General features: G+C 38.3%; 1 protein-coding gene across 1 annotated transcript in view; it reads right to left on the bottom strand.

Annotated features, from left to right (window-relative positions):
- si:dkey-215k6.1 (transmembrane protein 132B) overlaps window positions 1-27710 on the bottom strand; it is a 475575-nt gene that overhangs the window by 69316 nt on the left and 378549 nt on the right. The window contains exons 5-6 of the mRNA XM_057831448.1: window positions 25723-25909; window positions 3231-3374 (exon numbers count right to left, since the gene is read on the bottom strand). Coding sequence (XP_057687431.1) covers window positions 3231-3374; window positions 25723-25909 — 331 coding nt within the window. The remainder of the gene's footprint in view (window positions 1-3230; window positions 3375-25722; window positions 25910-27710) is intronic.

Here is a 27710-nt window from a genome sequence, read left to right as displayed (position 1 = left end):
GTAGAGCAGCAGAATGCAGGAAGAGGTGAAGAAGAAATAGAAGTTGATTAGCATGAACGGAGGTGAATTGACTATTAACGAGGGGTGTTCCAATTTTTATTTTTTATCCTAATGACGCAACACACAAAAACAACACAATAAAAAAACAACAACACTTTTTTACAAAAATGTGCATTTTGATTTGATTGTACATGTTCAAATTGTTAATTCTGACTTTTTATGATATATAAGTGCAAAAAAATTTTTTTTTGCTCACTCGGCAGTGTTGTATTAGGTCTAGTGACGCCTGTGATGCAAGCTTTAACAAACCTTTGACAATTTAACCTTCAATTTATGAAACGCAGGCAGCTTCGTCTTTCCGTAACATAAAAAGAGTTTAGCGTTATATAGAACCAAGAGCTACATTTGTGTTAACATCGACAATTTTATTTTATAAACATCAAAAACTGTTCAAGTTGTCAATGTTCCTGATTAACATCTTGCAAGTATTAAAATTAACTTAGTTGTCAAAGAACATAATGTTTGTTTTTGTAAATCTAAAATTTCGTCTTCGATGAAGTTATTACGTGCATTTATATAAACATCGATTTAATCATTTTAAGAAACAAAGAAAGTTTCGTTATGTTTTTTGACATTTTACAACACGGAAATAGTTATTTAAAATAAAAACATGTTTTGTAAAGATAAATGTCTTTGATTTGATGATCTTGTTGTTGTGTAAATCAGAGATAATTTAGGCCACATCTACACTGGGACGGATAATGGCCTTAAACGTTGAATTTTTTTATACTATTTGGCATGTCGGCTACACTAATGTACCGCCTGTCCGGGTATTTCATAACACGGGCTAGAGAGCCAGCTAATTTCTTAAACGGCGGATACCTGTTCTACTGTAGCCGGTGTAAAAATCGGAGGCAACGGAATGGAATCAACAATTGTGTGGCATTACGTCATGGTAAACAATGGAGGCCAATGGTAGGGACCAATGTTCCCTGCAAGCTGCATGAGTGTTGAAGGGGAAAAGATATCGTCATCGCACACGCCATATAATTGTTTGCATTAGTCTAACACATATATAGTCTAACATATACATATGGTACAGGTTCTCGTAGGCACCGTCTAACTGTTTGCATTACTCTAACACACGTAATATAATTAATCAGGAAATAGTATCATTTTCATATTTACGGGAGGACTACACTATTAATATAAAATAAATACCACACCATAGTTTAATGAGAAGAAATAGAAGAGATACACAATGCCGTCTTATCACAAGATTGACGCACCAACTCTTGCAATCAGCTCTCCCAGCAAACTCCAAGGACAAAGCGCTTTGTCCTAAAACAAGTACAAGCCAGCCCGGACAACAAAGTTGATAGCGGGCGTTCCATCCGCGCACGAACCTAAGCCGCCCAAAACCGGCCACAGAGGGGAAGACCCAAAAGCAACGCCCAGACACACCTTCGGACACACCTTTGACCCGGCCCGCTTCAGCAAAGACTTTAAAAAGACTGGACACTGAGATAACACAGATTTTTGCTGCTCAGAAACATGTAGCCTTGTTTTGGATCCAGAATTGTCCCTCCGTCGTCTGTTTTTGCCTTGTTTTTACCATTGTCGACGAATAAATTGTCAACCTGCTTTCGGCGAGTCTTTTTCAAACTTTTGGAACATGGAGTCAGTACAAAGGATTAATGTCAGAGATAAGGCGCGAAGTTCTGCCTTCCCGTTTGGCGCGCGCGGGGGCAGCGTCAGCCGAGCGGCACTTGTTTTGGCTGTCGCGGTTCCCGAGTGCGTCTTGGCGGGGGGGGGGGGGGGGGGGATTTCAACAGTGTGCAATCGTGCAATGCTTGCACAGACACTAAAATTTATGCAGCACACAAAATAAAATTCAACAGAAACGTATTGTAGCGTCACTAGGACTACTGTTGACGCCACAGTGATGTGTCAGTCCGACACACCTATTGGAGCATTCGCTACGGCTACGCGACGCGCCTATTGGTGCGTTTGATATGGCAACCCGACGCTCCTATTGGTGCGTTTGATACGTCAACCCATTGGTGGGTCACTGACACCACGATTGTATATAGTAGTGAGGTGCATGACCTGAGGAGTTCGGAGAAAAATAAATAGTGAAAAGTGAGTAAGATTCCTGTGCTGATTTCTGATGCCACATTCTGCTGCCTATTTGTGCAAGCGCTACAGTATTAAATAATATCTAAGTTTAAAACTGATTTTATCTAGTTAAATAGACCAATAATATTGTTACTGTACCAGTTTGCTTCTTTGGTTTGGGATCATCTTAAAATAAACATTTGGTTCTTTTTAAGATGGATTGGCTGTCAGAGTTTGTGCAATTTATTTATTTTAAACCATGTCCTGTAAAGCTGCTCAGACACTGAATATAGGAAACTTGAGTGTTGGGAATACCATGCCATGCCACAACTGGACCTTACCCAGGCCAAAGCAGGACTCCTCCTATGGTTAAAGCTGGACTCCCACCAATAACATAATACACATTCTATGAACAATGATATTTTTGTCTTTTTCATTTTAAATGGGCCAATCAATTATATCAACGTAAATTAACAAAAATTGCTGCTGTAATTTTATTCTTTTGATAAGCCATGTAACTTGCTATGATCCAAAGTTTTGAACAGGTGTGATACTGCTGTGTGGCCACAGGGTACTCATCTGATGTTGCTCAGAGTGGTCCTCTGTGTGCTCAGGGAGCTTGTGAGTCTGCTCAGACGCATAAAAAAATAGAGTGAACATTGGTACATCTTTTAATAATTAAACTTAGTATAGGTATAGCTTTTCCGCTACTCTTTTTACAACTGAAAGAGCTTGTAAATTTTACATTTGAATATGTCCAGAGACGACATCGCACAACACCGAAAAATTATAAGCTTCCGGTTCAGATGTGACCTGCGCGGACGATGACGTCACACACGAGGCTGCTACTTTTTGCACAAGCGTCGTCTGCGCAAATGCAGGCGTCCCTTGCAGGAGGGTGGCATTGATAAACGCACCTTAAACGTAGTGCGGACAGGTATAAAATACTGTATTGTACTAAAGCGGACAGGTATGAAATACTGTATTGTACTAATTGAAAGGCAAAAAAATTTCTGTCCTAGTAAAGACGTAGCCTTGGTCTTCAACTAATCTACTAACATACGTGTTTTTGTAGGCATTAAAGACAACATTAGTGTCTTATCATCTCTCACCTTGAGCACGTCGACATCAGCCGAGCTGCAGCTGTGCGCATCGTCCACTTCCCTCACCTGACCGTCCATCCCCACCGTGACCAGTTTGACAGGCACAGACACCCGGCGTCCAGTCAGAATGGCCGTGTTCAACAGTTCTGTGTCCTAACCGACAAACATGACAAAGGTAAGTTACACATCGGATAATATTCATAATAAAATTGCTCCTTGCACGTTTATTCATGTTGGAATAGGTTAAAATAAATACAGTGTATCACAAAAGTGAGTACACCCCTCATATTTCTGATATTTAATTAGATTAATTAGATATTTAAGTATATCTTTTCATGGGGCAACACTGACAAAATGACACTTTGACACAATGAAAAGTAGTGTCAAAATAACTCAAAATATAGCCATTAATATCTAAACCCCTTGCAACAAAAGTGAGTACATCCCTTTGAAGAAACGTACATCCCTAAATGTCCAAATTGAGTACTGCTTGTCATTTTCCCTCCAAATTGTCATATGACTCGTTACAGGAGTGCTGTCAGCATTGCTGCAGAGATTGAAGAGGTGGGGAGTCAGCCTGTTAGTGCTCAGACCATACGCCGCACTCTACATCAAATTGGTGTGCATGGCTGTCACCCCAGGAGGAAGCCTCTTTTGAAGACGGTGCACAAGAAAGCCCGCCCGTCTCATCAGACAATAGGACATGGTTCCAGTAATCCAGTTGCTTTGTTGACATGCCTTCAGCAAACTGTTTGCGGGCTTTCATGTACTTACTTAAGTACTAACATTTATCTTTAAAGAACTACATCTTTCTATCCGTGGTACCCTTTAAAAAAATCCATATTGGTGAAATTCTAATTGAATGGGGCAAAGATGTTCTTGTGGACCCAACAGTGGAGACCAAAAGATGATTATTATAATCAGTGCTTTGAGTGCGATTAGTCGCTTGCCGACGTGCTGGCGTCCATCTTGATTAGATGGCATGACGCTTGCAAAGAGGGGCATTTATCCACACACACACACGCGCTAGTGATTATGGGTTATTGTTTGTGGATAGCATGTTTGTGAGTGTTATTAGGCCAACCAGGCCAATTCAGCCATCATAAATTATCATAAAAATAAACATAAAATTGACTGCATGCACTGCTTCTACAAAACAGTCCTGGTTACTTTCACAGAGATAGCGGCATATCATAGCATTATATTGCTTGATGTTTCATCTTAGAAAAAAAAAAAAAAAGGATCATGTGTTTTTCTAAACATCTATAACCCAAAGTACACACTTTGTAACATCAAAGACAATGGAGGTTCTAAAACCTTTCCTGTATGTAAATGTAAAAAGCAGGTGGAGGTTGAGAAGCAGGTGACGAGGAGGACGTGGAGGAGGCAGCAGCGGCCATGAGGGAATAAAGAGGATTAAAAGCATGACAAAGACAATAAAAAAAGCGCACAGTGATGAAAGAAGATATCAAGGAAAAGATTCTGCCTGCAGGCCGAGTGGGAAGAGAGATGTTTACTCGCATGTGTGCGCACGTACGTGTGTGTGTCTGTTTCTCATGCGTTGAAATGCCGAGATATGATCACATCCACATTGTCGCTATCTTGACTGCAGGCTGCAAGTGGACAGTGATGTCAGCCAGTGTCCATTAAAGTCATGTTGTTGTTGTTATATCCCCAGACACACTGATGCAGCAGATTACACACACGCGCCCCCATGCACGCACACAACTCATTGCACTAATGCATTGTTGTCTGCACAAAAGTACTGCATGAGACAAATTCAAATGGTAGAAAGCTGATATCAGATTTTTTTTCCCAAACAACAAAAGCAGGTATTTCAGGAGTTTTTATCTTTTTTGGGGTGGCGGGGGGTGACCATTGTTCAATCGCGCACTGCTTGCACATACTCAGCGCTCAAGAAAATCTATGCAGCGCGCAAAATAAAATTAAACAGAAATCCATTGTAGCGTCACTAGGACTACCGTCAACCAGGGGTCATTTAAAGACCAGCCCACTTCATGGAAGGGATTGGAAGCCGTTCAGCTGGCAACACAGAGAGGTCCACTACTAACATTCACTAACCTTGGCCAGAATTTATGTAAAACTGTGGATTTACAGTTCACAAAAATGACAACTGTAACCTGATCAAAGTATCAATAGAGGACTTTTAATTCAAATTTTCTAAATTTTGGTTCAGTAAAAATGCATAGTTTTGAGTATGTGAGTAGTCAGAGAGGTCAAATACTAATTTTCACTAACCTTGGTCAGAACCTATTCCAAATTGTGGATTTACAGTGCCACAAAAATGAGAACTGTACCCAGATCAAAGTCCACATTTAGGAATTTTAATTCAGATTTTCTAAATATTGGTACAGTAAAAATGCATAGTTTTGAGTCTGGGAGTATTCGGAGAGGTCCACTTCTAATATTCACCATCCGTGTCCAGAACTCATTCAAAATTGTGTATTTACAGTACCTCAAAAATGAGAACTGTAACCTGATCAAAGTATTGTGTACATGAGGGACTTTCAATTCATTTTTCTAGATGTTGGTACGGTAAAAATGCATAGTTTTAAGCATGGGAGTAGTCAGAGAGGTCCACTACTGCTATTCACCAACCTTAGCCAGTACTTATTCAGATTTGTGCATTTACAGTGCCCAGAAAATGAGAACTGTATCATACCATCTACTAAAATGACCCGTTGTTCAGGGGAATCGCATAATACTGTACTGACGTGACAGAGCACGTAACAAACATGTAGATTAGGTGACTTTATTTCCTTAAATGATGACGATGGTGGTGTTATATGGCGGAAAACACAGACAAGACTGAAAAAGCAGTATCTGCTCTTGCACCCCTTTTTTAAATAAACTGCTGTATTTTAAGCCAAAAGAACTGTTGTGTTTGATAGAACAATATGTCTATATGCTGCAATAGCAGATTCATGACGCATTAAGCCCCCGAACTATATTTGCCCGTTTTACCCTGGAGATCCCCGTTTACAGACGTCGCGCAACCGATTTTGTTTCAACCCAGCCATAAAACGAAAGTAATTAATTATATTTATCATTTAAAATGTCTGTCGTTTTTAGCTTAGAATCATTAATTGATGTCTCATATTTCGTTTAAAAAAAAAAAAAAAAACACTTTAAAAAATGATTCACATATTTTAAACTTTTAAACAAATTATGTCACAATGAAAAAAATGGTGTCTGTAAATAAGTCACGGATATCTACCTCATAACTATGGCTTAATTTTTATTTTTTTTCTTCCTGTCGCATTTTCCCCGATATGTTAGATGATAAATAATCGATCCAAACAAAGAAAAATTGGAAAAAAAAACATTTAAAATGGTAAATATATGAAAAAGAACATCTCGACAACTCCTTGATGTCTGTGATTTCTGCATCACGACCCTTGTTATACTACCATGTTTCACCCATAAAATCCTCCCAAAATCCAGCTGTGGCCATTCACAATTGTGTCTTGACACTCGATGATACATGCTACATGGAGTTTTTGGATCAAAACAAGGTTAGTACGCGATTATATTATATCTTGTTAAAATCATGGCTTCTTTAATTATGCTCTAGCATGCTCTCACCTCCAGTTAGGGTTTTGCTGTTTAAAAAAAAAAAAAAAAAAATTTAAATGCCCTCCTTATTCAAAAATTTTCTTCCCCCCCAAAATTGAGATTTTAAGCTTTCCAATGATGTATCACACATGCATATACGACAATTTTGAAATTGGGGGTCTCAGAACGGAACTTCAAGTCAACTGAGTGTTTTCCGCCATATATTTGGGAGTGTTGAGATTGTTTTGAAGAGTTGGGAACAACGCAAACACATGGAAGTCAACCGCCTTGCCGCTCACTGCATTTACCGTAATGCTTGGATTATGCGAGTGCGCTAATTTTAGGGTCCGCTCATTTGACCACGGGCCCACCAGGGAAATCCCCGGAATCCTCACATGCAAGTCCACCCTTGCCGTCAACGCCACAGTGATGTGTCAACGTGACACTCCTCTTGGTGTGTTCGGTACGGCAATGCGACGCTCCCATTGGTGGGTTACTGACACCGGGATTGTACTCTATATATTTGTGAAATGCATGGGTGTGGAGAAATAAAGAGGAAAAATCAGCTAAACTCCTGTGCTGATTTACTGAATCAACATTCCGCTGCCAATTTTTGCTAGCGGTACAATATTGATAAATATCTAAGATAAGAATTGATATAATCTAGTTAATTAGACCAACATTTTTTACTGTACCATTTTATAACTTCACTCAATGAACAACAGGTGTCTCGCCAATAATTTGATACAGTTTACTTCACTTACGCAACGTAGCCAATCAAAGCAGTGACAGTGTTGCGCGTATGTGCCCTGCCCAAACACGCCATGCAGAGTAGCTAGCTAACAACAGTCCAGTGGAGTTAACAGAGGCAAAAGCTACCCATGGCAAAAGGAACGGGTAGTGATACAACACGCACATAAAGCCAAAGTAAAAAAAGAAATGTGGTTCCTTTAAAGTGATCCTCGATCTTTAAGACAAGTAATTCTTAAAAGATAAATGTTAGTATGAGTTATAATAATTTGATATTAAAACCCTTCTTAATGTTTTCGTTTTAACAAAGTTTGTAAAATTATTTTAAGTGATAGGTCGCCATTCTTGTTACGTCGCAGTGCGTGACGTCACTTGGCCCGTTGCCGAACTTTCAGCGTGTCACTCTTAGCTACCCCAACATGTCGTCGGCTCTGCCCTTACAATTTGAACCAGATCGGAAAAAAAGAGCAGGACAGCACTGTTGGTCGTTCACAAGACGAGCAGCAAAGGCTAAATGAGAGCAGGAAATTCAGTACCTGATTAGACGAGTTGGAAAAAACTGGTGATGTACTCGCGGCAAGTGCGTCTCAATGACAATGGAGCTAGAGAGTGTATGCTGTTGAGAACACCGATTTATGTTCCTCAAGGTAAGCTATTGCGTTTTCAAACTTATCCCAGTATAATTATGTAGATTTTTAGCATCCAGAGCTGTCGTGTGCTAACTGTCCTCATTAAATTTGTCATCTGACGGGAACAAATCCTGGAATCGAGTGTAATCCATGTCTTGTACATTTTAACGCGTGGCAGGTAGGATACGTGACTAAAAGTACCAAAAGGGGAAGAAGCTTCCATTTATGCACATTTATTCACAAAAAATATTTCCACCTTGACCACTCGTCACTCGGGAGCTCAGCGGTACACACACACGCATTCCCAGACGAATTCCAACATAAAAGTAATGTCCATGTCAGAGTCACTGTCATCACTGTAGCGTGCCATAGTGCTTTAATTATTTGGTGTGATTTGGGGATAACTCCCACGAAGAATAGTCAACAAAAAAAGATAACAATAGTAATCCAAATCCGTGTTTTTTTCACTTTCTCGAAGATCCGGGAATTAGACCGATCCCATGGCAACTTTGCAGCCGCGGTGGGACCGTAGGATCCAGAAAATAGACGGATCCCTTACTTGACTAAGGATCCAGGAAAAATGTTCGTGCGCCAGTTGTAACGCGTCGTAGGTAGGATATGTGCATACAGGGACCAAAAAGGGGAGAAGCTTCCACTTATGCACATTTATTCACAAAAAATAATAATACCACCTTGACCACTCACATCACTCCCCTTGTTTCAATTTGACTGGAAATTGCATCCAAAAGCAGCACATTGTGGCATTTCACTTTGCGAGTTTAGGCAGCAATACGGAATTGTTATATACGCTACACATTTGGAAAGATCCCCTTTAGGTCATCACTGAGAGCCCGCAAAACATGGCGCCAACTATCGGTCAAAATGTGTTCTAAATATTATAAAATATTGCCATTGATTTAACATTTTATGTGTTTCTAGCAATATATTTTAGTACAAGAGAACAATTTATTAGATTTAATTTATTAGAGCCTACATGTATTTAAGGTAGAGGATCACTTTAAGATGGAATGGCAGTCAGGGTATATGCAAATAGAAGAACAAGTGGTGAAACTGAGTGAGATTTTTTCTTTTTTTTTTTAATTGTCCTGTATCACTGCTTAGACATGGAGAATATGAATCTTGAGTGTCCTTATTGTCTTAACAGTTTTAATGTGGGAGTTTGATACACTCCCATTGTGGTTGTTCATTAGGGTTTATTTATTAACTCACTCATGGCAAAATTGGACTTACCCAGGCCAATGCAGGACTTTGCCTATGGCTAAAGCAGGACTCTCACATATACGTAACTGTACACATCTCATGAACAACGAGATTTTTGTCTTTCATTTTAAGTCGGCCAAATCAATTATATTAAAAGTAAACTAATGAAAATTGCTGCTGTAATTTAATTCTTTTAGTAAGCCATGTAACTTGCTATGATTGGTGTGTTGCCACAGCGTACACATCTGATGTTGCTCAGAATTGTCGTTAGTGTGCTCAGGGACAATGTGTGTCTGCTCAGACCAGGGGGCGGCAACCCGTGTTTTGAGAGCCACATGCGGCTCTTTAGCGCTGCGCTAGTGGCTCCCTGGAGTGTTTAAAAAATGTTTGAAAAGGGAAAAAGATGAGGGAGGGAAATATATTTTTTGTTTTGACATGGTTTCTGTTGAAGGAGAAACATGACACAAACAATATTAACATTTTCCAATCCTGTAAAAATGTGTACAATAATTATTACATTTCAACATTTCTGTCAACGAAGATTTGGGTTATAGCCTGCGACACACGTTTCTATCAGCAGGGCGGCTGTTGTAAACAAACCGGCTGCTATATAATAGGACATGAATTCCAAAGAGGAAAAGAAAAAAAAACTGAGGAGAACAGAGGATTCAACATTTCTTGGGCCGGATCAATTGCATCCATTGCCAATGCGGAAGGATTTTCTGAATGTTTGCTCTGTAGTGAGAAGTTGTCAAATAACAAAAGGAGTATTGTGGAAAGACATTTCCAGGGAAGGCATACTACTTTTGCAGCCGAGCACCCAGTAAGTGCGATTGAATTACTTCTAGAGAAATTAGAGGAGTGCAAAAATAGATTTTAAAAGTGGATTGCATCTCCAAACTAACCCTGTTAACAGACGTTGACTGCTAAATGAAGAAGTCATTCATCACCATATTTGCAGACTTCAAAAACAAAACCGAGAATACAGAAAGTGAAATACATGCCCCTTCATAAACAAAACCGAGATAATACAGAAAATGAAATACATGCCTCTCGTACTAAGACAATGAAGGAAAGGGCCATAAAAGTGGCAGGCAATTTCACCAATCAGCAAATCAAGGACATTAATTCAGCAGTAGCTAACTCTGTGATGAGTCGTGTGATGTGATCGATATTGAACTGATTATATACTTTACCTTTTTGAAAAGGGTGCTGTTTTATTTTTTATACATGCATGCTGCATTTTGTTGCACTATGTCTGTTGCCCAGTTAAGGGGCACGCACATTCTGTTTTGTTGTTGTTGGTTTTTTTTTTTTCGAATCTTCAAAATATAAAGGACATCAAAACTCAGATTTCTTTATTGAATTTCTTTAATTTTATCAAACCAACTCAACATAATTCATTAATATTGTAATGACGTTAAACTTGAGGCAGTATCTGACAACAACATCTAGCCATGTGGTGCACGTGGTGCGTCATTCTCTATAGAATGTACTGCAAGGAAAGTACACATTTAATCATGAAGGCTCATTATGCATTTCTAGCCAACTTCGACATTTTGATAGTAGACTAATATAGATACATAAAACGTGTTGCCTTCGTTATAAGGCTTTTAATTTTTTGCGGCTCCAGACATATTTATTTTTTTGGTATTTTGGCGTAATATGACTCTTTCAACATTTTGGGTTGCCAACCCCTGGCTCAGACACATGAAAAATTAGAGGGAACATTGGTTCTGAGAAAACACAAAGACAAAAGGATTGAGATACCATAGTGAAAAAGCATGTATTGCATCGACAAAGCATTGGGACACACTTAGATAGAACCATGCTATGGACCAAAGTAGGAAGGGAGGAAGAATTCCATTGTCAGGATGTTAAAAAAAAAAAAAAAAAACATTATTTTTGAGAAAAATATGTTTTACCTGGACACAACTATAGGGACAGACAGTGCAGTGCTGACTGGCTAGCAAGTCCCCTCACAAGAAAAACATATTTTCAATGTGCGTCCAAAGTAATTCTAGCAACTGAGACAAGACGCACGCTCACCATGACAACTGAGGTCTGTGTGTTAAGTGTTTCAAAGTATAAATGAATGCACAGTAAGGGTGTGTTTCAGTATGTGTGATCAAGCGGTCTAGGGTTGTGCATGCACTTGAGTTTGAGTCGTATCGGATAAGGAAAAACAGCACAGACAAATATTATCGTGATTGACAGTACGTGTGTTGCTAAGTTTTGTGACGTTCTAGAAATGGATGAAGTTCATTGGTTGCATGTAAAAATGTAAGGTAATTGAAGGACTGGTTTAGTTTACAAGTCTATTAGTTTAATTGTCATGCTAATTACTGCAGTATTTGCTAATTCAAAATTTTTTAAATATTTAAATAGTCTAGAATTTAGAGTCTAGAATAATCTAGAAACTGGAATATATGTAAATCTCCTAAGATTATCTAGACTCTAGATCAGTGGTTCGACCTGGGTTCGATTGAACCCAAGGGGTTCGGTGAGACAGTCTCAGGAGTTCGTGAAAGGTTAAGACACTCACGGCCCTATTTTTGGACACTGAATAAATTTAGGCAGAGTGATTTTTTTTAGACCAGGTTTTGGACTGGTTAGTCCCCACTTAACAGGCATTATATCAATTCTTCTATTCCTCTATCTGATGGGAGGAGAAAATGGTTTGCTCAGTTGAAAGTGGACTCTCACTTGGAATTAGGAGGTACAACAGACCTATGGGTGGCCCGTACTGCATTGACATAAAAAAAAAAAAAAAAAAAACATTATTTGCGTCACATTTTACGCCATGAAAACAGTATGTGAGGCAAGGATGTGATGGAATGAGAATGTCGACATGAAAAAAAAAATTAGAGTGTAAAATGAAGGTGTTTCATTAAATTTGATATCATTTAAGATGTAATCATAACAGAAACTGCACAGTCAAGGTTTATGGCACTAAGTGGGTTTAATGTTGAACAATATGAGATATATTCCTCCAAATTTGAATGAAAAACTCTAAGATATGCACATTAGGCCGGTCTTGGTTTAGTGGTCTGATGATACTGCAGGCCTAAAGATAAAAACATACATTCTGGCCTGTTTAAAAACATGCTGTCTAAGTGAGAGGAAATGTAAATGGAAATTCACTTGGGTTTGAGCTATCTAGCTTAGATATATCGATTTTGAATTTGAAAAAAATATATATTTTTTTAATTCCAAACGGTTCAATTAATGCACGTGTGAAACTCTGGGGTTCGGTACCTTTGGCAAGGTTAAGAACCACTGCTCTAGATGATAGTAAATATACAAAAAATACAAATACAAAAGATACAAAAAAAGAAAGAAAAAATAATATCAATAATTTAAAATACCTAAGTCAAATAGTAGAATTTAATTTTTAACCAATGTTGCTAACAATTAAAATACAGCAAAATAATAAAACTAAATCAGATCAACCAAATCCAACAATCCATGTCTTATGTAACTTTAAAATGAAAATTTTCAAATCATAGTTAGAATCTCTATAAAACAACTGTTCTGACTGACTACATGTCTCAAAAGTGCGGACTTCAACCTCTCTCCCAGTGTTTATCCGGCAACGATAAATAATGGAAAACTAGAGATATGATCATTTTATTTTCATGGTAGGAAATAAAACTTTCTCCACTACAGGACATTCGTGCTCTTCGGATGGGTAATTTTTCATTCCGGTGGATTTTTCCTGCCGAAATTCAATGATTTTTTGGGGGTATTTTTTGTCCTGATATTGTTATATAAGGTTATAGGAACAATTCATATAGATGACATTGTATTGAGAAAAAAATACACCGTTGTTTACCTGTTACTCATTATTTGAGTATTTTTTTCACCCTACATTTGAGTACATTTTTTCGAAGACTACTTTTACTTTTATTGGAGTAATATTATTTTTAAGTAACACTAATCTTATTAAAGCTTTTGGCGACTCTACCCACCTCTGGTTAAATGTCAGCCAACACAGCTGCCAACTTTTAAATCATTGGCTGCCGTTAACAATTGTAAACGTCCAATCTATTTGAACGATGTTCATTCTCTGCCAACCCTCCCAGTTCAAATGGATAGGACGTCTTCTGGTAATATACTATTTCATAGACTTGATAATTACATTGACGGGGTCACAACCGTCAAACAATGCGCCACACCTTCAAGTAGGGGGCCTGCCCACATCAAGAGGAGTAATTCTCAAACACACACACGCAGCGCTCTAACGCTGGATTTAGGTTGAAAAAGTATGAAAGCTGTACCGCATACCGCATTCTCAGGAGTGATTTGTTCGAGGATTCAAGGTAATTATTATATTTTTCATACCATTCGTGCATTTTGAAATGTTGTGAATAAATCAATTGGTGAAATTAGCCACCATAGCATTGGCATTATATTTTGCAATATTTACAGAAAATAACTGCTAACTGCCCGTTTTTTTGCTTTTAACCAAAAAATGAGACTGTTTAGTGTCCATATCTATAAAGAATTCAGGGATTTAAGCATTTATTCACAAGAATTTCAACGTACAAACCTCTTTGTGCTGACAAGGCGGCGCCACAGGGACTTAGCAAAGACTAGCAGCACATTCGACAAAATTTACGTAAAATAAATGGCAACTGTCCGGTTTTTTTTTGTGCTTTTTTTTTTTTTGTTTTTAACCAAGAATCGAGACTGTTTTATTTCCATCTCTATAAAGAATTAAGGGATTTAAGCATTTTTTCACATGAATTTTCAACGAAAAAAGCTCTTTGTCTGTGTTTCTACTCGGTCAGCTTTGACGGAGATAGCCCTCCTATTAATCGGCCCCGCGCCCTGTGTTCCATCAATATCATTATAAAGTCTATGCTATTGTTAAACTCATTTAAATTCGCACGAAGGAGTTAAAATGCTTCCATTAACCCCACATGAAGTCTTTTTTTGTGTGTGTGTGTTAAGCGTGTTAAGCATTAGCAATCTACCAACTGTAGTTTTAGTTTATTTCTTATCACAATTACCTGACATTTAAACAGGGGTGTGTAGACTATTAAAAAATCTGGTCTTCAAGTCCTCCTTATAAAAAGCAGCCTATTAAATGTTGTTTTCTCATACAAGTGTGAGACATTTGCGCCCCTCCCGTCTCCCGGCCTTTTATCCCGTCGATTCATTTGCGTGATTTATCGGCAATTTCTAGCATTGGCTTGCTCGGCCTCCTCTCTCATATTCGCCACTCAAACAAGTTGAGACGCTCGTAAAAAGACAATCATAAGAATAAAATAAAAAGTGCTTTAATTTGTGTGCAGCCATGCAGAGAGAAGTGAAGCCATTTGAACATATGGCAGCTCACGCCTCTCTCCTTGTGTGTGTGCCTGTGTGTATGTTGTTTACGGCATGACACTGCATTAATAAGCAGTAAAGTCAATGGAGGTGCACACGTGTGCAAATCTGATGTGCAGCTTGTTAAAGGACCAATTGCAATTTTTATATGAGCGCGAAAATGTTGAGATGTCACACAAATGATTCATGTACACGTGTTGGTACGTACGCTTGGAAATGGAGCATTATTTCTATCGGTATTTTCTCACATTTTTCACACTTGTTTTGGACTGAATCAAATCCAAAATAAAATAAATGCTTGCTTGTTTTTTGTTGTTCGCAACCTTGAGGGTAAATGCACATTCTTATTGGATGAAATGTCCTGTTGACGAAACTTTAACAGGTCTATTAAAAGTGAATAGATTCAAGCACATTTGTTGAATTTAAAACGGGTCAGAATACATTGTCAAAAATAAGAAGTTCATTGTCCGACTTCCCACCTTCCTTGAATGCAGCAATAGCACGAGTGGCCGAATCACTCCTCTTTACTGTGGTCGCATTACGCATCTAAAAAAAATAGTCGCAGAATGAAATGAATTATGGCATTTTGGTGTGACATTGATTTGGCCCCATGGGTATTTTGAACAATGATCGGCATTTTGAATTTATTTGACAATGCTGTGGGGACCCCTGATGGGAGAAGCCAAAAGGAAAAGAAGTTTTGTCTGTTCATTCCTTTTGTATTGGCATGTTAAGACAGGACCATTGAGTCGTGCTAGCTTAGCTTAGTTTTTTTTTGTTTGTTTGTTTGTTTATTTGTTGATGCCTCGAGCTACCCACACTAGTGTTGCGATCGACTGGTGAACTCGCGATCAATGTAATGGGCACCCCTGCTGTACATCATTTACAGTGTTATGAAAAGTATCTGAACCTTTTGGAATTTCTCAGATTTCTGCATAAAATCACCATCAAATGTGATGATCTTTGCCAAAATCACACAGATGAGAAAACAGTGCCTGCTTAAACTTAAACCACCCAAACATTTATCGGTTTTCATATTTTAATGAGGAAACTATGCAAACAATAACAGAAGGGGGAAAAATAAGTAACTGAACCATCACATTTAATATTTTGTAACACCCCCCCCCCCCCCCCCCCCCGGCAACAATAACTTTAACCAGACGCTTCGTGTAGCTGCAGATCAGTCTGGCATATCAATCATGACTAAATAACATTCCTGGGATGTCTTGCATGTTGCTGGCTTTAGGTCATGCCACAGCATCTCAATTGGGTTCATGTCTGGACTTTGACTTGGCCAATCCAGAACGCGTATTTTGTTCTTCTGAAACCATTCTGAAGTTGATTTACTTCTGTGTTTTGAATCATTGTCTTGTTACAGCATCCATCCTATTTTCAGCTTCAACTGTCTGACAGACAGCCCCAGGTTTTCCTGCAAAACATCCTGATAAACTTTTGAATTCATTCTTCCATTAATGATTGCAAGTTGTCCAGGCCCTGAGGTAGCAAAGCAGCCCCAAATAAATATGCTCCCTCCACCATGCTTCACGGTGGGGATGAGGTGTTGATGCTGGTGAGCTGTTCCAGTTTTCCTCTACACATGACATTATGTGTTACTACCAAACAATTCAACTTTGTTTTCATCAGTCCACAAAACATTTTTGCGAAAACTTCTGTGGAGTGTCCAAGTGCCTTTTTGCGAACATCAAACGAGCAACAATGTTTTTTAGACAGCAGTGGCTTCCTCCGTGGAGTCCTCCCATGAACACCATACTTGATCAAAGTTTTACATATAGTTGATGTGTGCACAGAGATATTGGACTGTGCCACAGATTTCTGTAAGTCTTTAGCAGACATTCTAGGTTTCTTCTTGACCTGAGTATTATGTGCTCAACTCTTGATATCATCTTTGGTGGATGGCCACTCCTTGGAAGAGAAGCAACAGTGCCAAACTCTCTCTATTTGTAGACAACTTCTCCAAATGTCGATTGATGAACATCCAGACTTTTTGAGATGGTTTTGTATCCTTTACCAGCTTTATACAAATCAATCCTTGATCGCAGGTCTTCAGGCAGCTCTTTTGACCAAGCCATGAGGCACATCAGACAATGCTTCTCATCAAGACATTTCTTACCAGGTGTGTGTTTTATAGTGGGCAGGGCACACACCTGACTTAAAATGTTTGATAAAAATTGGATAAAAATTGGTTTTAAAATCTCCTTAGGCTCAGGGTTCACTGATATTTGTCACCCCTTTTTGTCATTGTTTGCATGCTATCCTTATTAAAATATGAAAACCTATAAATGTTTGGGTGGTTTTAGTTAAAGCAGACACTGTACTTTAATCTGTGTGATTTTAAAGATTAGATTGCATTTGATGGTGATTTTAAGCAGAAAGGTGAGAAATTCCAAAAGGTCCAGATACTTTTTCATACCACTGTATAATGGAAACAGAAATGGTTTTACACAGTTTCTTTCTTGTAACTTTCATACAAGCAGCAACAAAGAGGGAAAATACTGAATGTTTGTGTGTTTGTGTGTGCGCTAATGTGGGTGGATGTCTCCATGTGATATGTCACGGATAAATCCCTATTATCATGATGACAATGTTCATTACAGTCAGATTAATAAGCCTCAGGCTCGTTGAGTTGCCGGCAGTGTGTGTGAGTGTTGGATGGGGTGTGTGAGCTTGTGTGTGCTGTCATCAAGTGTGTTGTTGGACAGAGTAATTACTTGGAGCAAACAGTGACACGCTGCTTGCTTGTGATCTGTCAGACTCCAGATGAATCAATGCCACTGATGCAAATCCTCACAGGGACAAAAGTAATGGAACACCTTTTAACCAGCGAAGAATATGTTCACATTGTTTCAATGTCATTAGAAAATGTATTCCCTGATAGCCAACATTAGTGGCTGATTTCATTTCGTGGCAAGTATTGAGCAAATTTTGTGAGCAAAGGACATTGATTTGAATTGTCTATAAATTGTATTGTACGTCTCTCTAATTCGAACGTAATAATATGATATGCAATATTATTGGAAGTAATATTTGTTTTTGAAAAAAAAAAAAAAAAAAAAAAAAACATTAACGTAGAATGATGATGTAAGCTGCATTTTTAGCTCATTCACTACCCATTACTAACTTTTTAATGAACAAAGTACAGGTAGTACCCGGGTTACGAACGAGTTCCGTTCCTACACTGGCGACGTAAGGTGGATTCCCGCCTAAATCGGAATTAACCCTTTAATGACCCCCTAAATTTAAAATAACTATCCAAATAGTGCAAAAGTATTTTATTTTGTTTAATGATGGCGGATACACTGCCCTTCCGGTAGCAGCATTGGGTCTGGCTGGGCTGTCGCCTTGTACAACTGAGGAACAGATTCGTCTGATATTGATAAAGGACAGCTGCCCTTTGGTTTGGCTACATAAGGCGGTAAGTTGTTTCAGCTAAAATACGTTTGTATATGCATTTTTACTGACGTTTACAGTTACGGTGTGTGGAGTTGGGTGTGAGCGATTTGCTATGAGAATTGTAAATACATTAGCATTCGGAGCATTTAAGCTATCAGACTTTTGTTAGGCGAATTAGGCTAATTTTATCTACTGAATTTACATATTGATCTGACTAGATGGACGATTGGGCACGAATTGGGTTAGGGTTAACTTTGAGTACACGTTTGTCGTAACCCGTGGACTACCTGTACTGTAATTTTCAACCTATAAACCACAGCCACAAATTTTGAAAGAGAATTATCTTTATTCACATAGAAGCCGCACTTGACTATAAGCTGAAATTGTCCACATAATATAATAGGGGTGGGAACCATTTGGTACCTCCTACGATTCTACGATCCTCGATACAAAGCTTAAATATAACGATGATCTCACGATGTGGCGATACAACAATTATGGATACATTGGTCAGGAAATAATCCAAATTTTACAAAATAACTAATAAACAGAAAAACAAACTTCTGCTATGAATTGGAATGAGTTTATCACTATTAGACGTCCAATCTATTTGAACTGGCCAATTTATTTATATTGGGAGGGTGGCAGCAAATGAACAAATGCCATCTCTCCCACTTCCAACAGATTGAATGTCCATGGCCGTCAATGGCAGCCAATGCCAGGCAGTGGCGTAATTTTAGGGCATTTCAGGTCACTTAAGTGACTTCCTGTTGATTTTGGGGCATTTTATGGGTCACTTCCTGTGTTGTTGATTTACTGAACAGGAAGTGACCTGGTAATGCCCTACAATGAACTAAAAGTGACCTCTAAATTGCCTGTAAATCGTTACAGATTGCAGCCCCATTCTGGAAAAATGTGGCCCTGATTGGATTTTAACCAAATATGAAAGTGACATATAGCGAAGAAAATAAGTATTTGAACACCCTGCTGTTTTGCAAGTTCTCCCACTTAGAAATCATGGAAGAGTCTGAAATTTTCATCGTAGGTGCATGGCCACTGTGAGAGAGATAATCTAAAAAGAAAAATCCAGAAATCACAATGCATGATTTTTTTAACAATTTATTTGTGTGATACAGCTGCAAATAAGTATTTGAACTAAAACTAGATGAACTTTGTATGAGTTTTTGTCGACCAAAACTAGACGAAGACTAAAACAATTTGAAATGACTAAAAGATGACTAAAACTAATAAGTATTTTCGTCCAATAGAATAAGACAAAACTTAAAAGGGCTGCCAAAACCAACACTGATTCAAAGTGGGTGAAAATAGTAGCAGCTCATAGTCCAAAAGTTAAAATACTTTTATTCGGCTCGTCTATCACCAGTAAGGAGCATATGAGTCCACCCAGCAGGTCAGACATCATGTCCCATTTGAAAAACAAAATCAATGTAGTAGTTCATTCGTAGTTACTACATCAGTAAATCAGGCACTGTAAGCAGTTACTCACAATGTTACTCATTACTTGAATATTCTTTTCAACGATTACTTTCTTACTTGTACTTGAGTAAATTGTTGGATGACTACTTTTACTTGAGTAATATTATTTAGAAGTAACGCTACTCTTACTTGAGTAAATATTTTGGCTACTCTACCCACCTCTGGGATGAAGTGGTAAAAAGGTCGTTGACTGGAAGCAACCAAAGACTCAGAGGCAAATAAAAACTATTAAACACAAACATTGTTTTCTCCTGTCTTCAAATAATTTCACAACAATATATTTGCTCAGAAATGGTATCTGGAAAAAAAACAGTTTATAACTCTTGGGTGCTTATTCAGTGCCAAAAAACATTTTACTACACAAAATATAGGATAATATAACAACTCATGCATCATGGGTCAACAAAAGCATTTTAACAAAGTCTGAAGTCAACAAGAGATGAAAACAGAAATGTTTAGACATTGTTTTGGTAGGAAGTGACATTCCAGCTATATGGTCTGCATTTTGTGCAAGAAGCTAATGGAATCAGTCACAAGTCCACTTACCTTTTTGTCAAGCAGGACATCTGCAAATTTCCCCCCAAAGCCCGATACCCCAAACCTTTCGTGTGTGGTCTATTAAGACCTTCCACTTTAGTCTGAAACATGGTGAAAAAACGCAAACAAGTAGTCGACGGGCAGCGATGAATAAATAAAATATGTCTGACAAGAACACATTTATGCCCCCCTTCTCAGACCCTGTGGGAGGCTTTGGCTTTTACTTTTAGCTGCAGGGGGCGAGTGAGGACGTGTAATGGTGGTGGTCGGAGACATCACAGAACATTATTACTGATCCAATTTACAATACTGAATGTGCACAAATATCAGCACATCCTTTACTGACTGCCCTTGGCTTTGATGTAGCGAAGACACCCCATCCCACAACTAGACCCTGCTAACAAGCAAACAAGTGGACTCTCTTTACTTTTTTTTTTTTTTTTTTTTTTTTTTTTTAAAGATGTTTTAGCTACTGAGAGACACAGCCTGGCAGTTTGTTTAGTACAACTTCATAATTGCATTAGTTCAATTATCTACAGTATTTCCTGTGTGTGGGCTGGGATGAATTATCATTAACACCTGAATCAATGATTTATAACCAACCGATGTAATGACTAATAGACTAAAGGTTGAAACAATCAATGAACAGCCCTACCGAACAAATAAAAAAGGGAGACTCTAGCCCCTTCTGGATTTATATCCCGCTAAATTCTCATGCAAGGTGATGCGGGATTTAACCATTTCATGAATTTCAGACATGTACAGGGAATTACCCTGGTTGGACACTTTCAGACTTGTCCCGTGTAGGTAATTCCGCGCTATATGTGCAGAGAGGGCAAGGGGCGGGATTTTGTAACCCGGACTTTACGTAATTTTAAGTCAGTATCAGCAACAAAATAAACCACACATTTCCAAAGATGGACGATGGGCTGTCTATTCCTCAGCTCTAAGATCCAGTAGCAATTTCATTTCAGAATTTTTCCAGTTTAATTTTGCTATCTTTCCAGTTTGCGATGTTGATAAATGCGATGTTTGTTTACTGCTTTTCGTCTTATTGCGAAGAAAGAGGAAATGACAATCGGCCCGCCATGATCTTTACATCATCAGCCTTTGCGCCGTGACCCGAGAATTAAACGGTTGCTTTCACACATCCCAGGTAAGTCCCGGACATTATACTAGGATGTGACCCGGTTAATGTCCGTGTCATCTCCGTGTCAGTCGACCCGGGAAATTGCTTTCAGACCTAAGGTCTACCCGTTTAAACCCTGGGATTTCACCCGAATTCAGTATATGCCTGAAAGGGGCTTTATAGACAGAGAGACAGAAAGACCAGGCAAGAAAAAGACTGACCAAGTACTGTATAAGACAGAATGACGCCAGTCTGACTGACTGAAGGACAGAGAGAAAAACTGGGAGGGTCATAGTATGTCCAAGATACAGACAGACGGACTGAGCAATCTATTGCCTAAGAGACTGACCAACAGACTGGCAGATTGAGCACCCAAAAAAAGAATTAGAAGACAGTCTGACTGATTGACCAATATAGAGTGAAATACAGAGACAGAAACACAGACAAGTAGCTGATCAATCTTCAGCTGGAGAGACTGTCAAAATTAACAAAAAAAAACTATATAGAGTCATTGACTAAAAGACCTACATAACAGATCAATTAAGAAACAATGAATAAGGATGGTGAAAAGGAGAGCCAGATGTTTTGCTAAGGGTTGTCCCGATCATTTTTCAGAGGATCGGAATCGGGTGAAAAGGATTAAAATTTTAAATTTAAATTATATATTTACGGTATGTTTTTCTGCTTCATGCCCGTACAGCGCCACAGCCTCTCACCCTCCCTCCTGCTAAGCAGTGCAGCCAAACTGGCCAGCTTGCTTGGTGCTTAAAGTAAACGATGATTGACAGGTTTGTACCTTTGATCTTGCAAGAGAAGCTTGGTAGCTTTACCATCAAAGGCACATATGTGTCAGTCATCGTCAAATTTGCAACTGTGCTCTGCTACCTCATTATGTAAGTGATGGGCTGTTCTCGGCAGCATGAGCGTCAAAGCCTGAGTGGATTTGAGGGGACTCACTAAAGGTCCTTTCATCCCGTGATTTAAACGGGTACCCCATTATGTCGAAAAGCAGTTTCGCTGGTCGATTGACACGGACATTAACCGGGTTGCGTCCTAGTATAATGCCTGGCATTTACCCAAGACGCGGCATGTGTGAAAGAAGCCATTTAATTCCCGGGTCACAGTGCAAAGGCTGATGGAGTAAATATCATGGCTGTGAGATCGTCATTTCCTCTTTCTTCGCAGTAAGACGGAAAGTGGTAAACAAACATCACAATTATAAATATGGCAGACTGAAAAGATAGCAAAATTAAACTGGAAACATCACGAAATTAGAGCCGAGGAAGAGACAGTCCATTGTCCATCTTTGGAAATGTGTAGTTTATTTTGTGTGGTTTATTTTGTAGCAGATGTCGACCAAATATGACGTAATGTCCGGCATTTTTCTACGTTTTTCTTGTTTCAATATAATTCATAAATAATTTCAATACATTTATGAAGGTGGCACAGTGGGACAGTAAAATGTCTGGAATTTTTTTTTTTTTTTTTCAATATCAGATCGGGACTCTGTATCGGCAGATTCTCAAAATCGAGGACTCGGACCCGGGTACAAAAATATGCGGTTGGGACATCCCTAGTTTTGCTCAACAACTACTTGTACGGACAATACTGTGATTATGATCAATTACAGATTGCCATTTTCAATTGAAGTGTTATTTATTTATTTTTTTCATTCCATTTTCTTTCTCACACTAAGTCTCTAAAAAGTGTCACAAAAATAAGATGTACATTCCGTATGTTTCTAATGACTGTGGAGTGCATGTTGCAGTCTTGTTTTGCCTGTCTGGTGTGTACTGAAGGCAGATGCCCACCATGCCAAATTGGCTTTTCTCACCAGGGCTTTGCTGTCTGAAGGAAGGGCTATCAAGCCAGATTAGCTCGCCGCTAATGGAAGATGGAGAGCTTTCAAAAGCATCTGGAGCAGCTGGATGCTTTATTTTTCCCTTCCTGCTGACAATTATTGTTTTGTGCAGGTTTGTAACAGCTTTTATTTAATCAATGAGAACATAGTAATTAATTTTATTAGATTAGAAAATGCATATTTTTCCATTTATGTGAACAATATTCCCAGATAAAATGCAAGAAGCAGGTGTACAATTTACAGTGGTACCTCTACTTATGAAATTAATTGATTCTGGAGGTAGTTTCCTAACTTGAAAATTCTGTAAGTAGAGATGCGTTTTCCATGTTAATGCCCAAATCCGTTCCAATTCAGACACATCGTAAATCTTTTATAATGCATAAAAATTAGTGCTGTCAAAATTATCACAATAACAGACAGTAATTCATTTTTTAAATTAATCACGTCAAAAATATTTGACGCATTTAACGCATGCGCGGAATGAGCTGCTCATGCATTGCCTAAAACAGATTACAATGACGCTGTTTTTTGCACATTGAGAGCTAAGAGGAAGAGAAAGGCCAATGAATACAAGCGTTCATTGGACCGTGCCGTTTATTGGCATAAGCTTCGACAACACCTTCACAACAAACATAAGTATCATTTAGTGAAAGCACAACAAAATAATATTCCTATCACTCAAAAAAAAAAAAGTTAATTCCCAGTCAAAATAGCTATGCAAAATACACATAAAACTTACTCAGACTTTGGTCAAACTCTATTAAAACATTTCGTTTAGGTCAACAAATACACAGGATGGCAATATAATATGGCGTCAGTCGAGGGACAAAACACTCATAGGCTGGATTTCTAAGTAATTTAAAACTCCCCACTGACAGCTTCTAGTGTATTTCAATCACTACCTTACGTAGTTAAAGACACTGTGGAAGAACGGCAGGGATTTTTTAATTGAAAATTTTACAAAATGTATTAAAATGAAAACATTAACTTGTACCAACATTTATCTTTTAAGAACGTCTTTCTATTGGTTGACCCCTTTAACAGAAAGAATGTTAATTTTATCAGTACTTATGTACAGTATGTTGAATGTGTATATCTGTGTTATATCTTATCTTTCCATTCCAATAATATTTTACAGAAAACTATGGCATATTTTAGAGATGGTTTGAATTGCAATTAATTACAATTAACTAATTTTTAAACTGTGATTAACTCGATTAAAATTTTTAATCGTTCGACAGCCCTAATAAAAATGCATCAAAACATGTAACAAATACATTTTATAATTAAGATTACAGATTAGAGATTCCTCTTAGCCAATCAAATGCCAGGAATGCTAGGCAATAGCCAATGGCAGAGCAGCTAAAGTATGTCACGTTTAGTAAACTCTGGGAGCTGCATGTATCAGACATACAGTCATCCCTCACTATTTTACACTTCAAACTTTGCGCCCTCAGTCCATCCTGATTTCTTTTTTCCAATTAAAAAGATTATATTATTTGAAAATGTTAAGCTATATGAATGTGTTCGTGTAAAAATCATTGTATTCTTATAAACATATGATGTAAATCATTCATATCATATGAGGGTTTTTTTTTTTTTTTAGCATGTCTTATATGTATCTTGTTTCAATGTCTTATATGTATATTTTTAAGGTAAATAAGCTCCGCCTCTACGCTTCAGATATTCGATTTTCGTAGGTAGGAGCCCTATTAACTGTGAAAAATGAGGGATCACTGTACTGTATTTTTGCCTTTCTTATCCTCAAATTTCAACACCAAGGCTGCCACCCCAGGAGGAAGCCTCTTCTGAAGACGGTACACAAGAAAACCCGCAAACAGTTTGCTGATGACATGTCAACAAAACACATGGATTACTAGAACCATGTCCTATGGTCTGATGAGACGGGCGGGCTTTCTTGTGTACTGCCTTGAGAAGAGGCTTCCTCCTGGGGTGACAGCTATGCACACCAATTTGATGTAGAGTGCGGCGTATGGTCTGAGCACTAACAGGCTGACCCCCCCACCTCTTCAATCTCTGCAGCAATGCTGACAGCACTCCTGTAACGAGTCACATGACATTTTAGAGGGAAAATGACAATTAGTACTCAATTTGGACATTTAGGGATGTCCGTAGTTTCTAAGGGGTGTACTCACTTTTGTTTCCAGGGGTTAGATATTAATGGCTATATTTTGAGGGGGAAATAAATTAACTCTATCATACTAGTATAAGCTGCACACAGACTACTTTTCATTGTGTTAAAGTGTCATTTTATCAGTGTTGTCCCATGAAAAGATATACTTAAATATCTGAAGAAATACGAGGGGTGTACTCACTTTTCTGATACACTGTATAAAAGAAACACCAGTGGCAGAAGAAGTAGATTTTGAAAAAGGGATGAAATCAGAGATTCTGAATCAGAAAATTATAAAAATAAAATATAAAATAAATAAATATAAAAATAAAAATAAAAACTTATTTCGTAAGAATCAGGTTTAGAAGAATCGAGTAAAGAAGCAAAATGCAAAGAGGAAGAGGCATAGAAGAAGAGCTGACCTGTGCGAGTGGTACGATGCCCTGGATGTCATCGTTGCTGATGTAAATGTGCGACACTCTTTCCGCTGAGGACGGAGCTCCCGATGCATACTCCACGCTCCAGTGCAAAGTTTGAGTGGGGGCCAACGTGATCACATTGTCCACCTCAAAGTCCAACTGCATCACCTCATATGATGGACTCTCCAATCTGTAAGATGGAAATTGGCACAGTTCAATTACAGATGATGGAAGAGTATCCTACTAACTCAAATTAAAAACAACAACAAAAAAAGTGGAATTTCCTTTTTGCTTTATATTGTTCAAGTAACAATAAAACCACCCCCAGAACCATGAATTAAAATGGTATAGTCCTGTCGGGCTAACATTGTGTTTCATACCCTCGAGGAGTGTTTTTCAATTGGTGCGGCGCGGCACACTAGTGTGCCATGAGTGATTGACAGATGTGCCGCGAGAAATCATCCAATGTTGCATTCATATATATATAAATATATATATGTATACTTTTTTTTTTTTGAGTCGTCGGGCGGAGTTGCTGTAGGAAGGGAGAAATGAGTAGGTAGAAAGTTCTTGGTCGTGTGCAGATGAGTGAGGTATTGCTCGTGTCACGTTCAAGAACTGCACGGATTTCTAGCCATCAGCAACCTTGCGGTCCGCGACAACGTGGACCCCAGCTCATCATTTGGTTAGGCTCTTCATGTGTCGATTACTCGAAAGTGTCCTTTCTATTTTATCCATATGTGACGACCGTCAACCCTCCACCTCTGTTTTATTCCAACACATTGTTGAGGTTAGCAAGGTGGCTAATGGCTAGAAATACGAGAAGTTCTTGAATGTGACACAAGCAGCTATCCAACAGCGCCACGGTGCCAAGCAAGTTTAAACGTCATCTTCAAACGAAACACCAGTCGCTTCAAAACAAGTAGATGGACTATTTTGCTTGCCTTCCTGAAAACAGAGAAACAGGCAACCTTTTTCAGAAAAACTACAAAGGTAAATGAGAAAGCCCTCAAAGTCAGTTACCTTGTTGCTGAGCTTGTTGCTAAATCCAGAAAGTCCCACACTGTCACAGAGACATTAATACTACCTGCCTGCAAAGCCATTGTCTGTGAGATGCTCGGCCCTGATGGGGTTAAAGACATTGCTCAAGTCACCCTTTCTGATAATTATTTTTTTTATATTAGTTAGGCTTGAAAAAGCTCATAATAATTTTTAGAAAGGAGAAAGACAGAGAGCTGTTGAAGAATAAGAATGTTGGGTTTCTGTTCATCTAAACATACTAAAGTTTCACACTGAGTAAGTATGCATACTGAGAAATTAATTTATACCGTATTGGCTCGAATATAAGACGGTGTTTTTTTACATTGAAATAAGACTGAAAAAGTGGGAGTCGTCTTATACTCGGGGTCTAGACATTATACCCATTCACAACGCTAGATAGCGCTAGATATCATTGAAGCAAATGCTGAACTTGAGGAGTAGTAATGTTCTGTCATGACAGATCTCAGCTACTCTCAAGTTTCACCAGTTTGCATTATTTTATTGCTATGTTTTTCCTTATTCAGATTTGTTTCAAGACTAGTTACAGTTAGACCTCACTTTGATGGTTAATGCAGTTATTGCAATTTTGTTGTTTTTTCACAATAGTTTGGTTTATTTACATTTCAAAAACCAGAAGTCATTCATTTACGAATGTGATTGCACTTTAGTTTACACATTTAAATGTTCAGATATTAAAATTTGAATGAGGCAAAATAAGATGTTTTTTTTCTCAAATATATTGTTATAATCATTTGTTTCAGATGTACTGTAATTATTTTCTGTATGAAAATTAATTTGGTGTTCAAAAAGTCTTTTTTCAAACTTGAGTCTTAAAAAAGGGGGTTGTCTTATAATCAGGGCCGTCTTATATTATATTTAAATATACTGTACAGACAATAATTTTGGAACATTTTTGGTTCGTGGTGAGCCACAAGACTTTTTCCAATGTA

This window comes from Corythoichthys intestinalis, chromosome 3 (genome assembly GCF_030265065.1).
Source record: "Corythoichthys intestinalis isolate RoL2023-P3 chromosome 3, ASM3026506v1, whole genome shotgun sequence".
Lineage (NCBI taxonomy): Eukaryota > Metazoa > Chordata > Actinopteri > Syngnathiformes > Syngnathidae > Corythoichthys > Corythoichthys intestinalis.
Note: the sequence above shows the minus strand (reverse complement) of the source record. Positions and strands in the feature narration are given on the sequence as shown.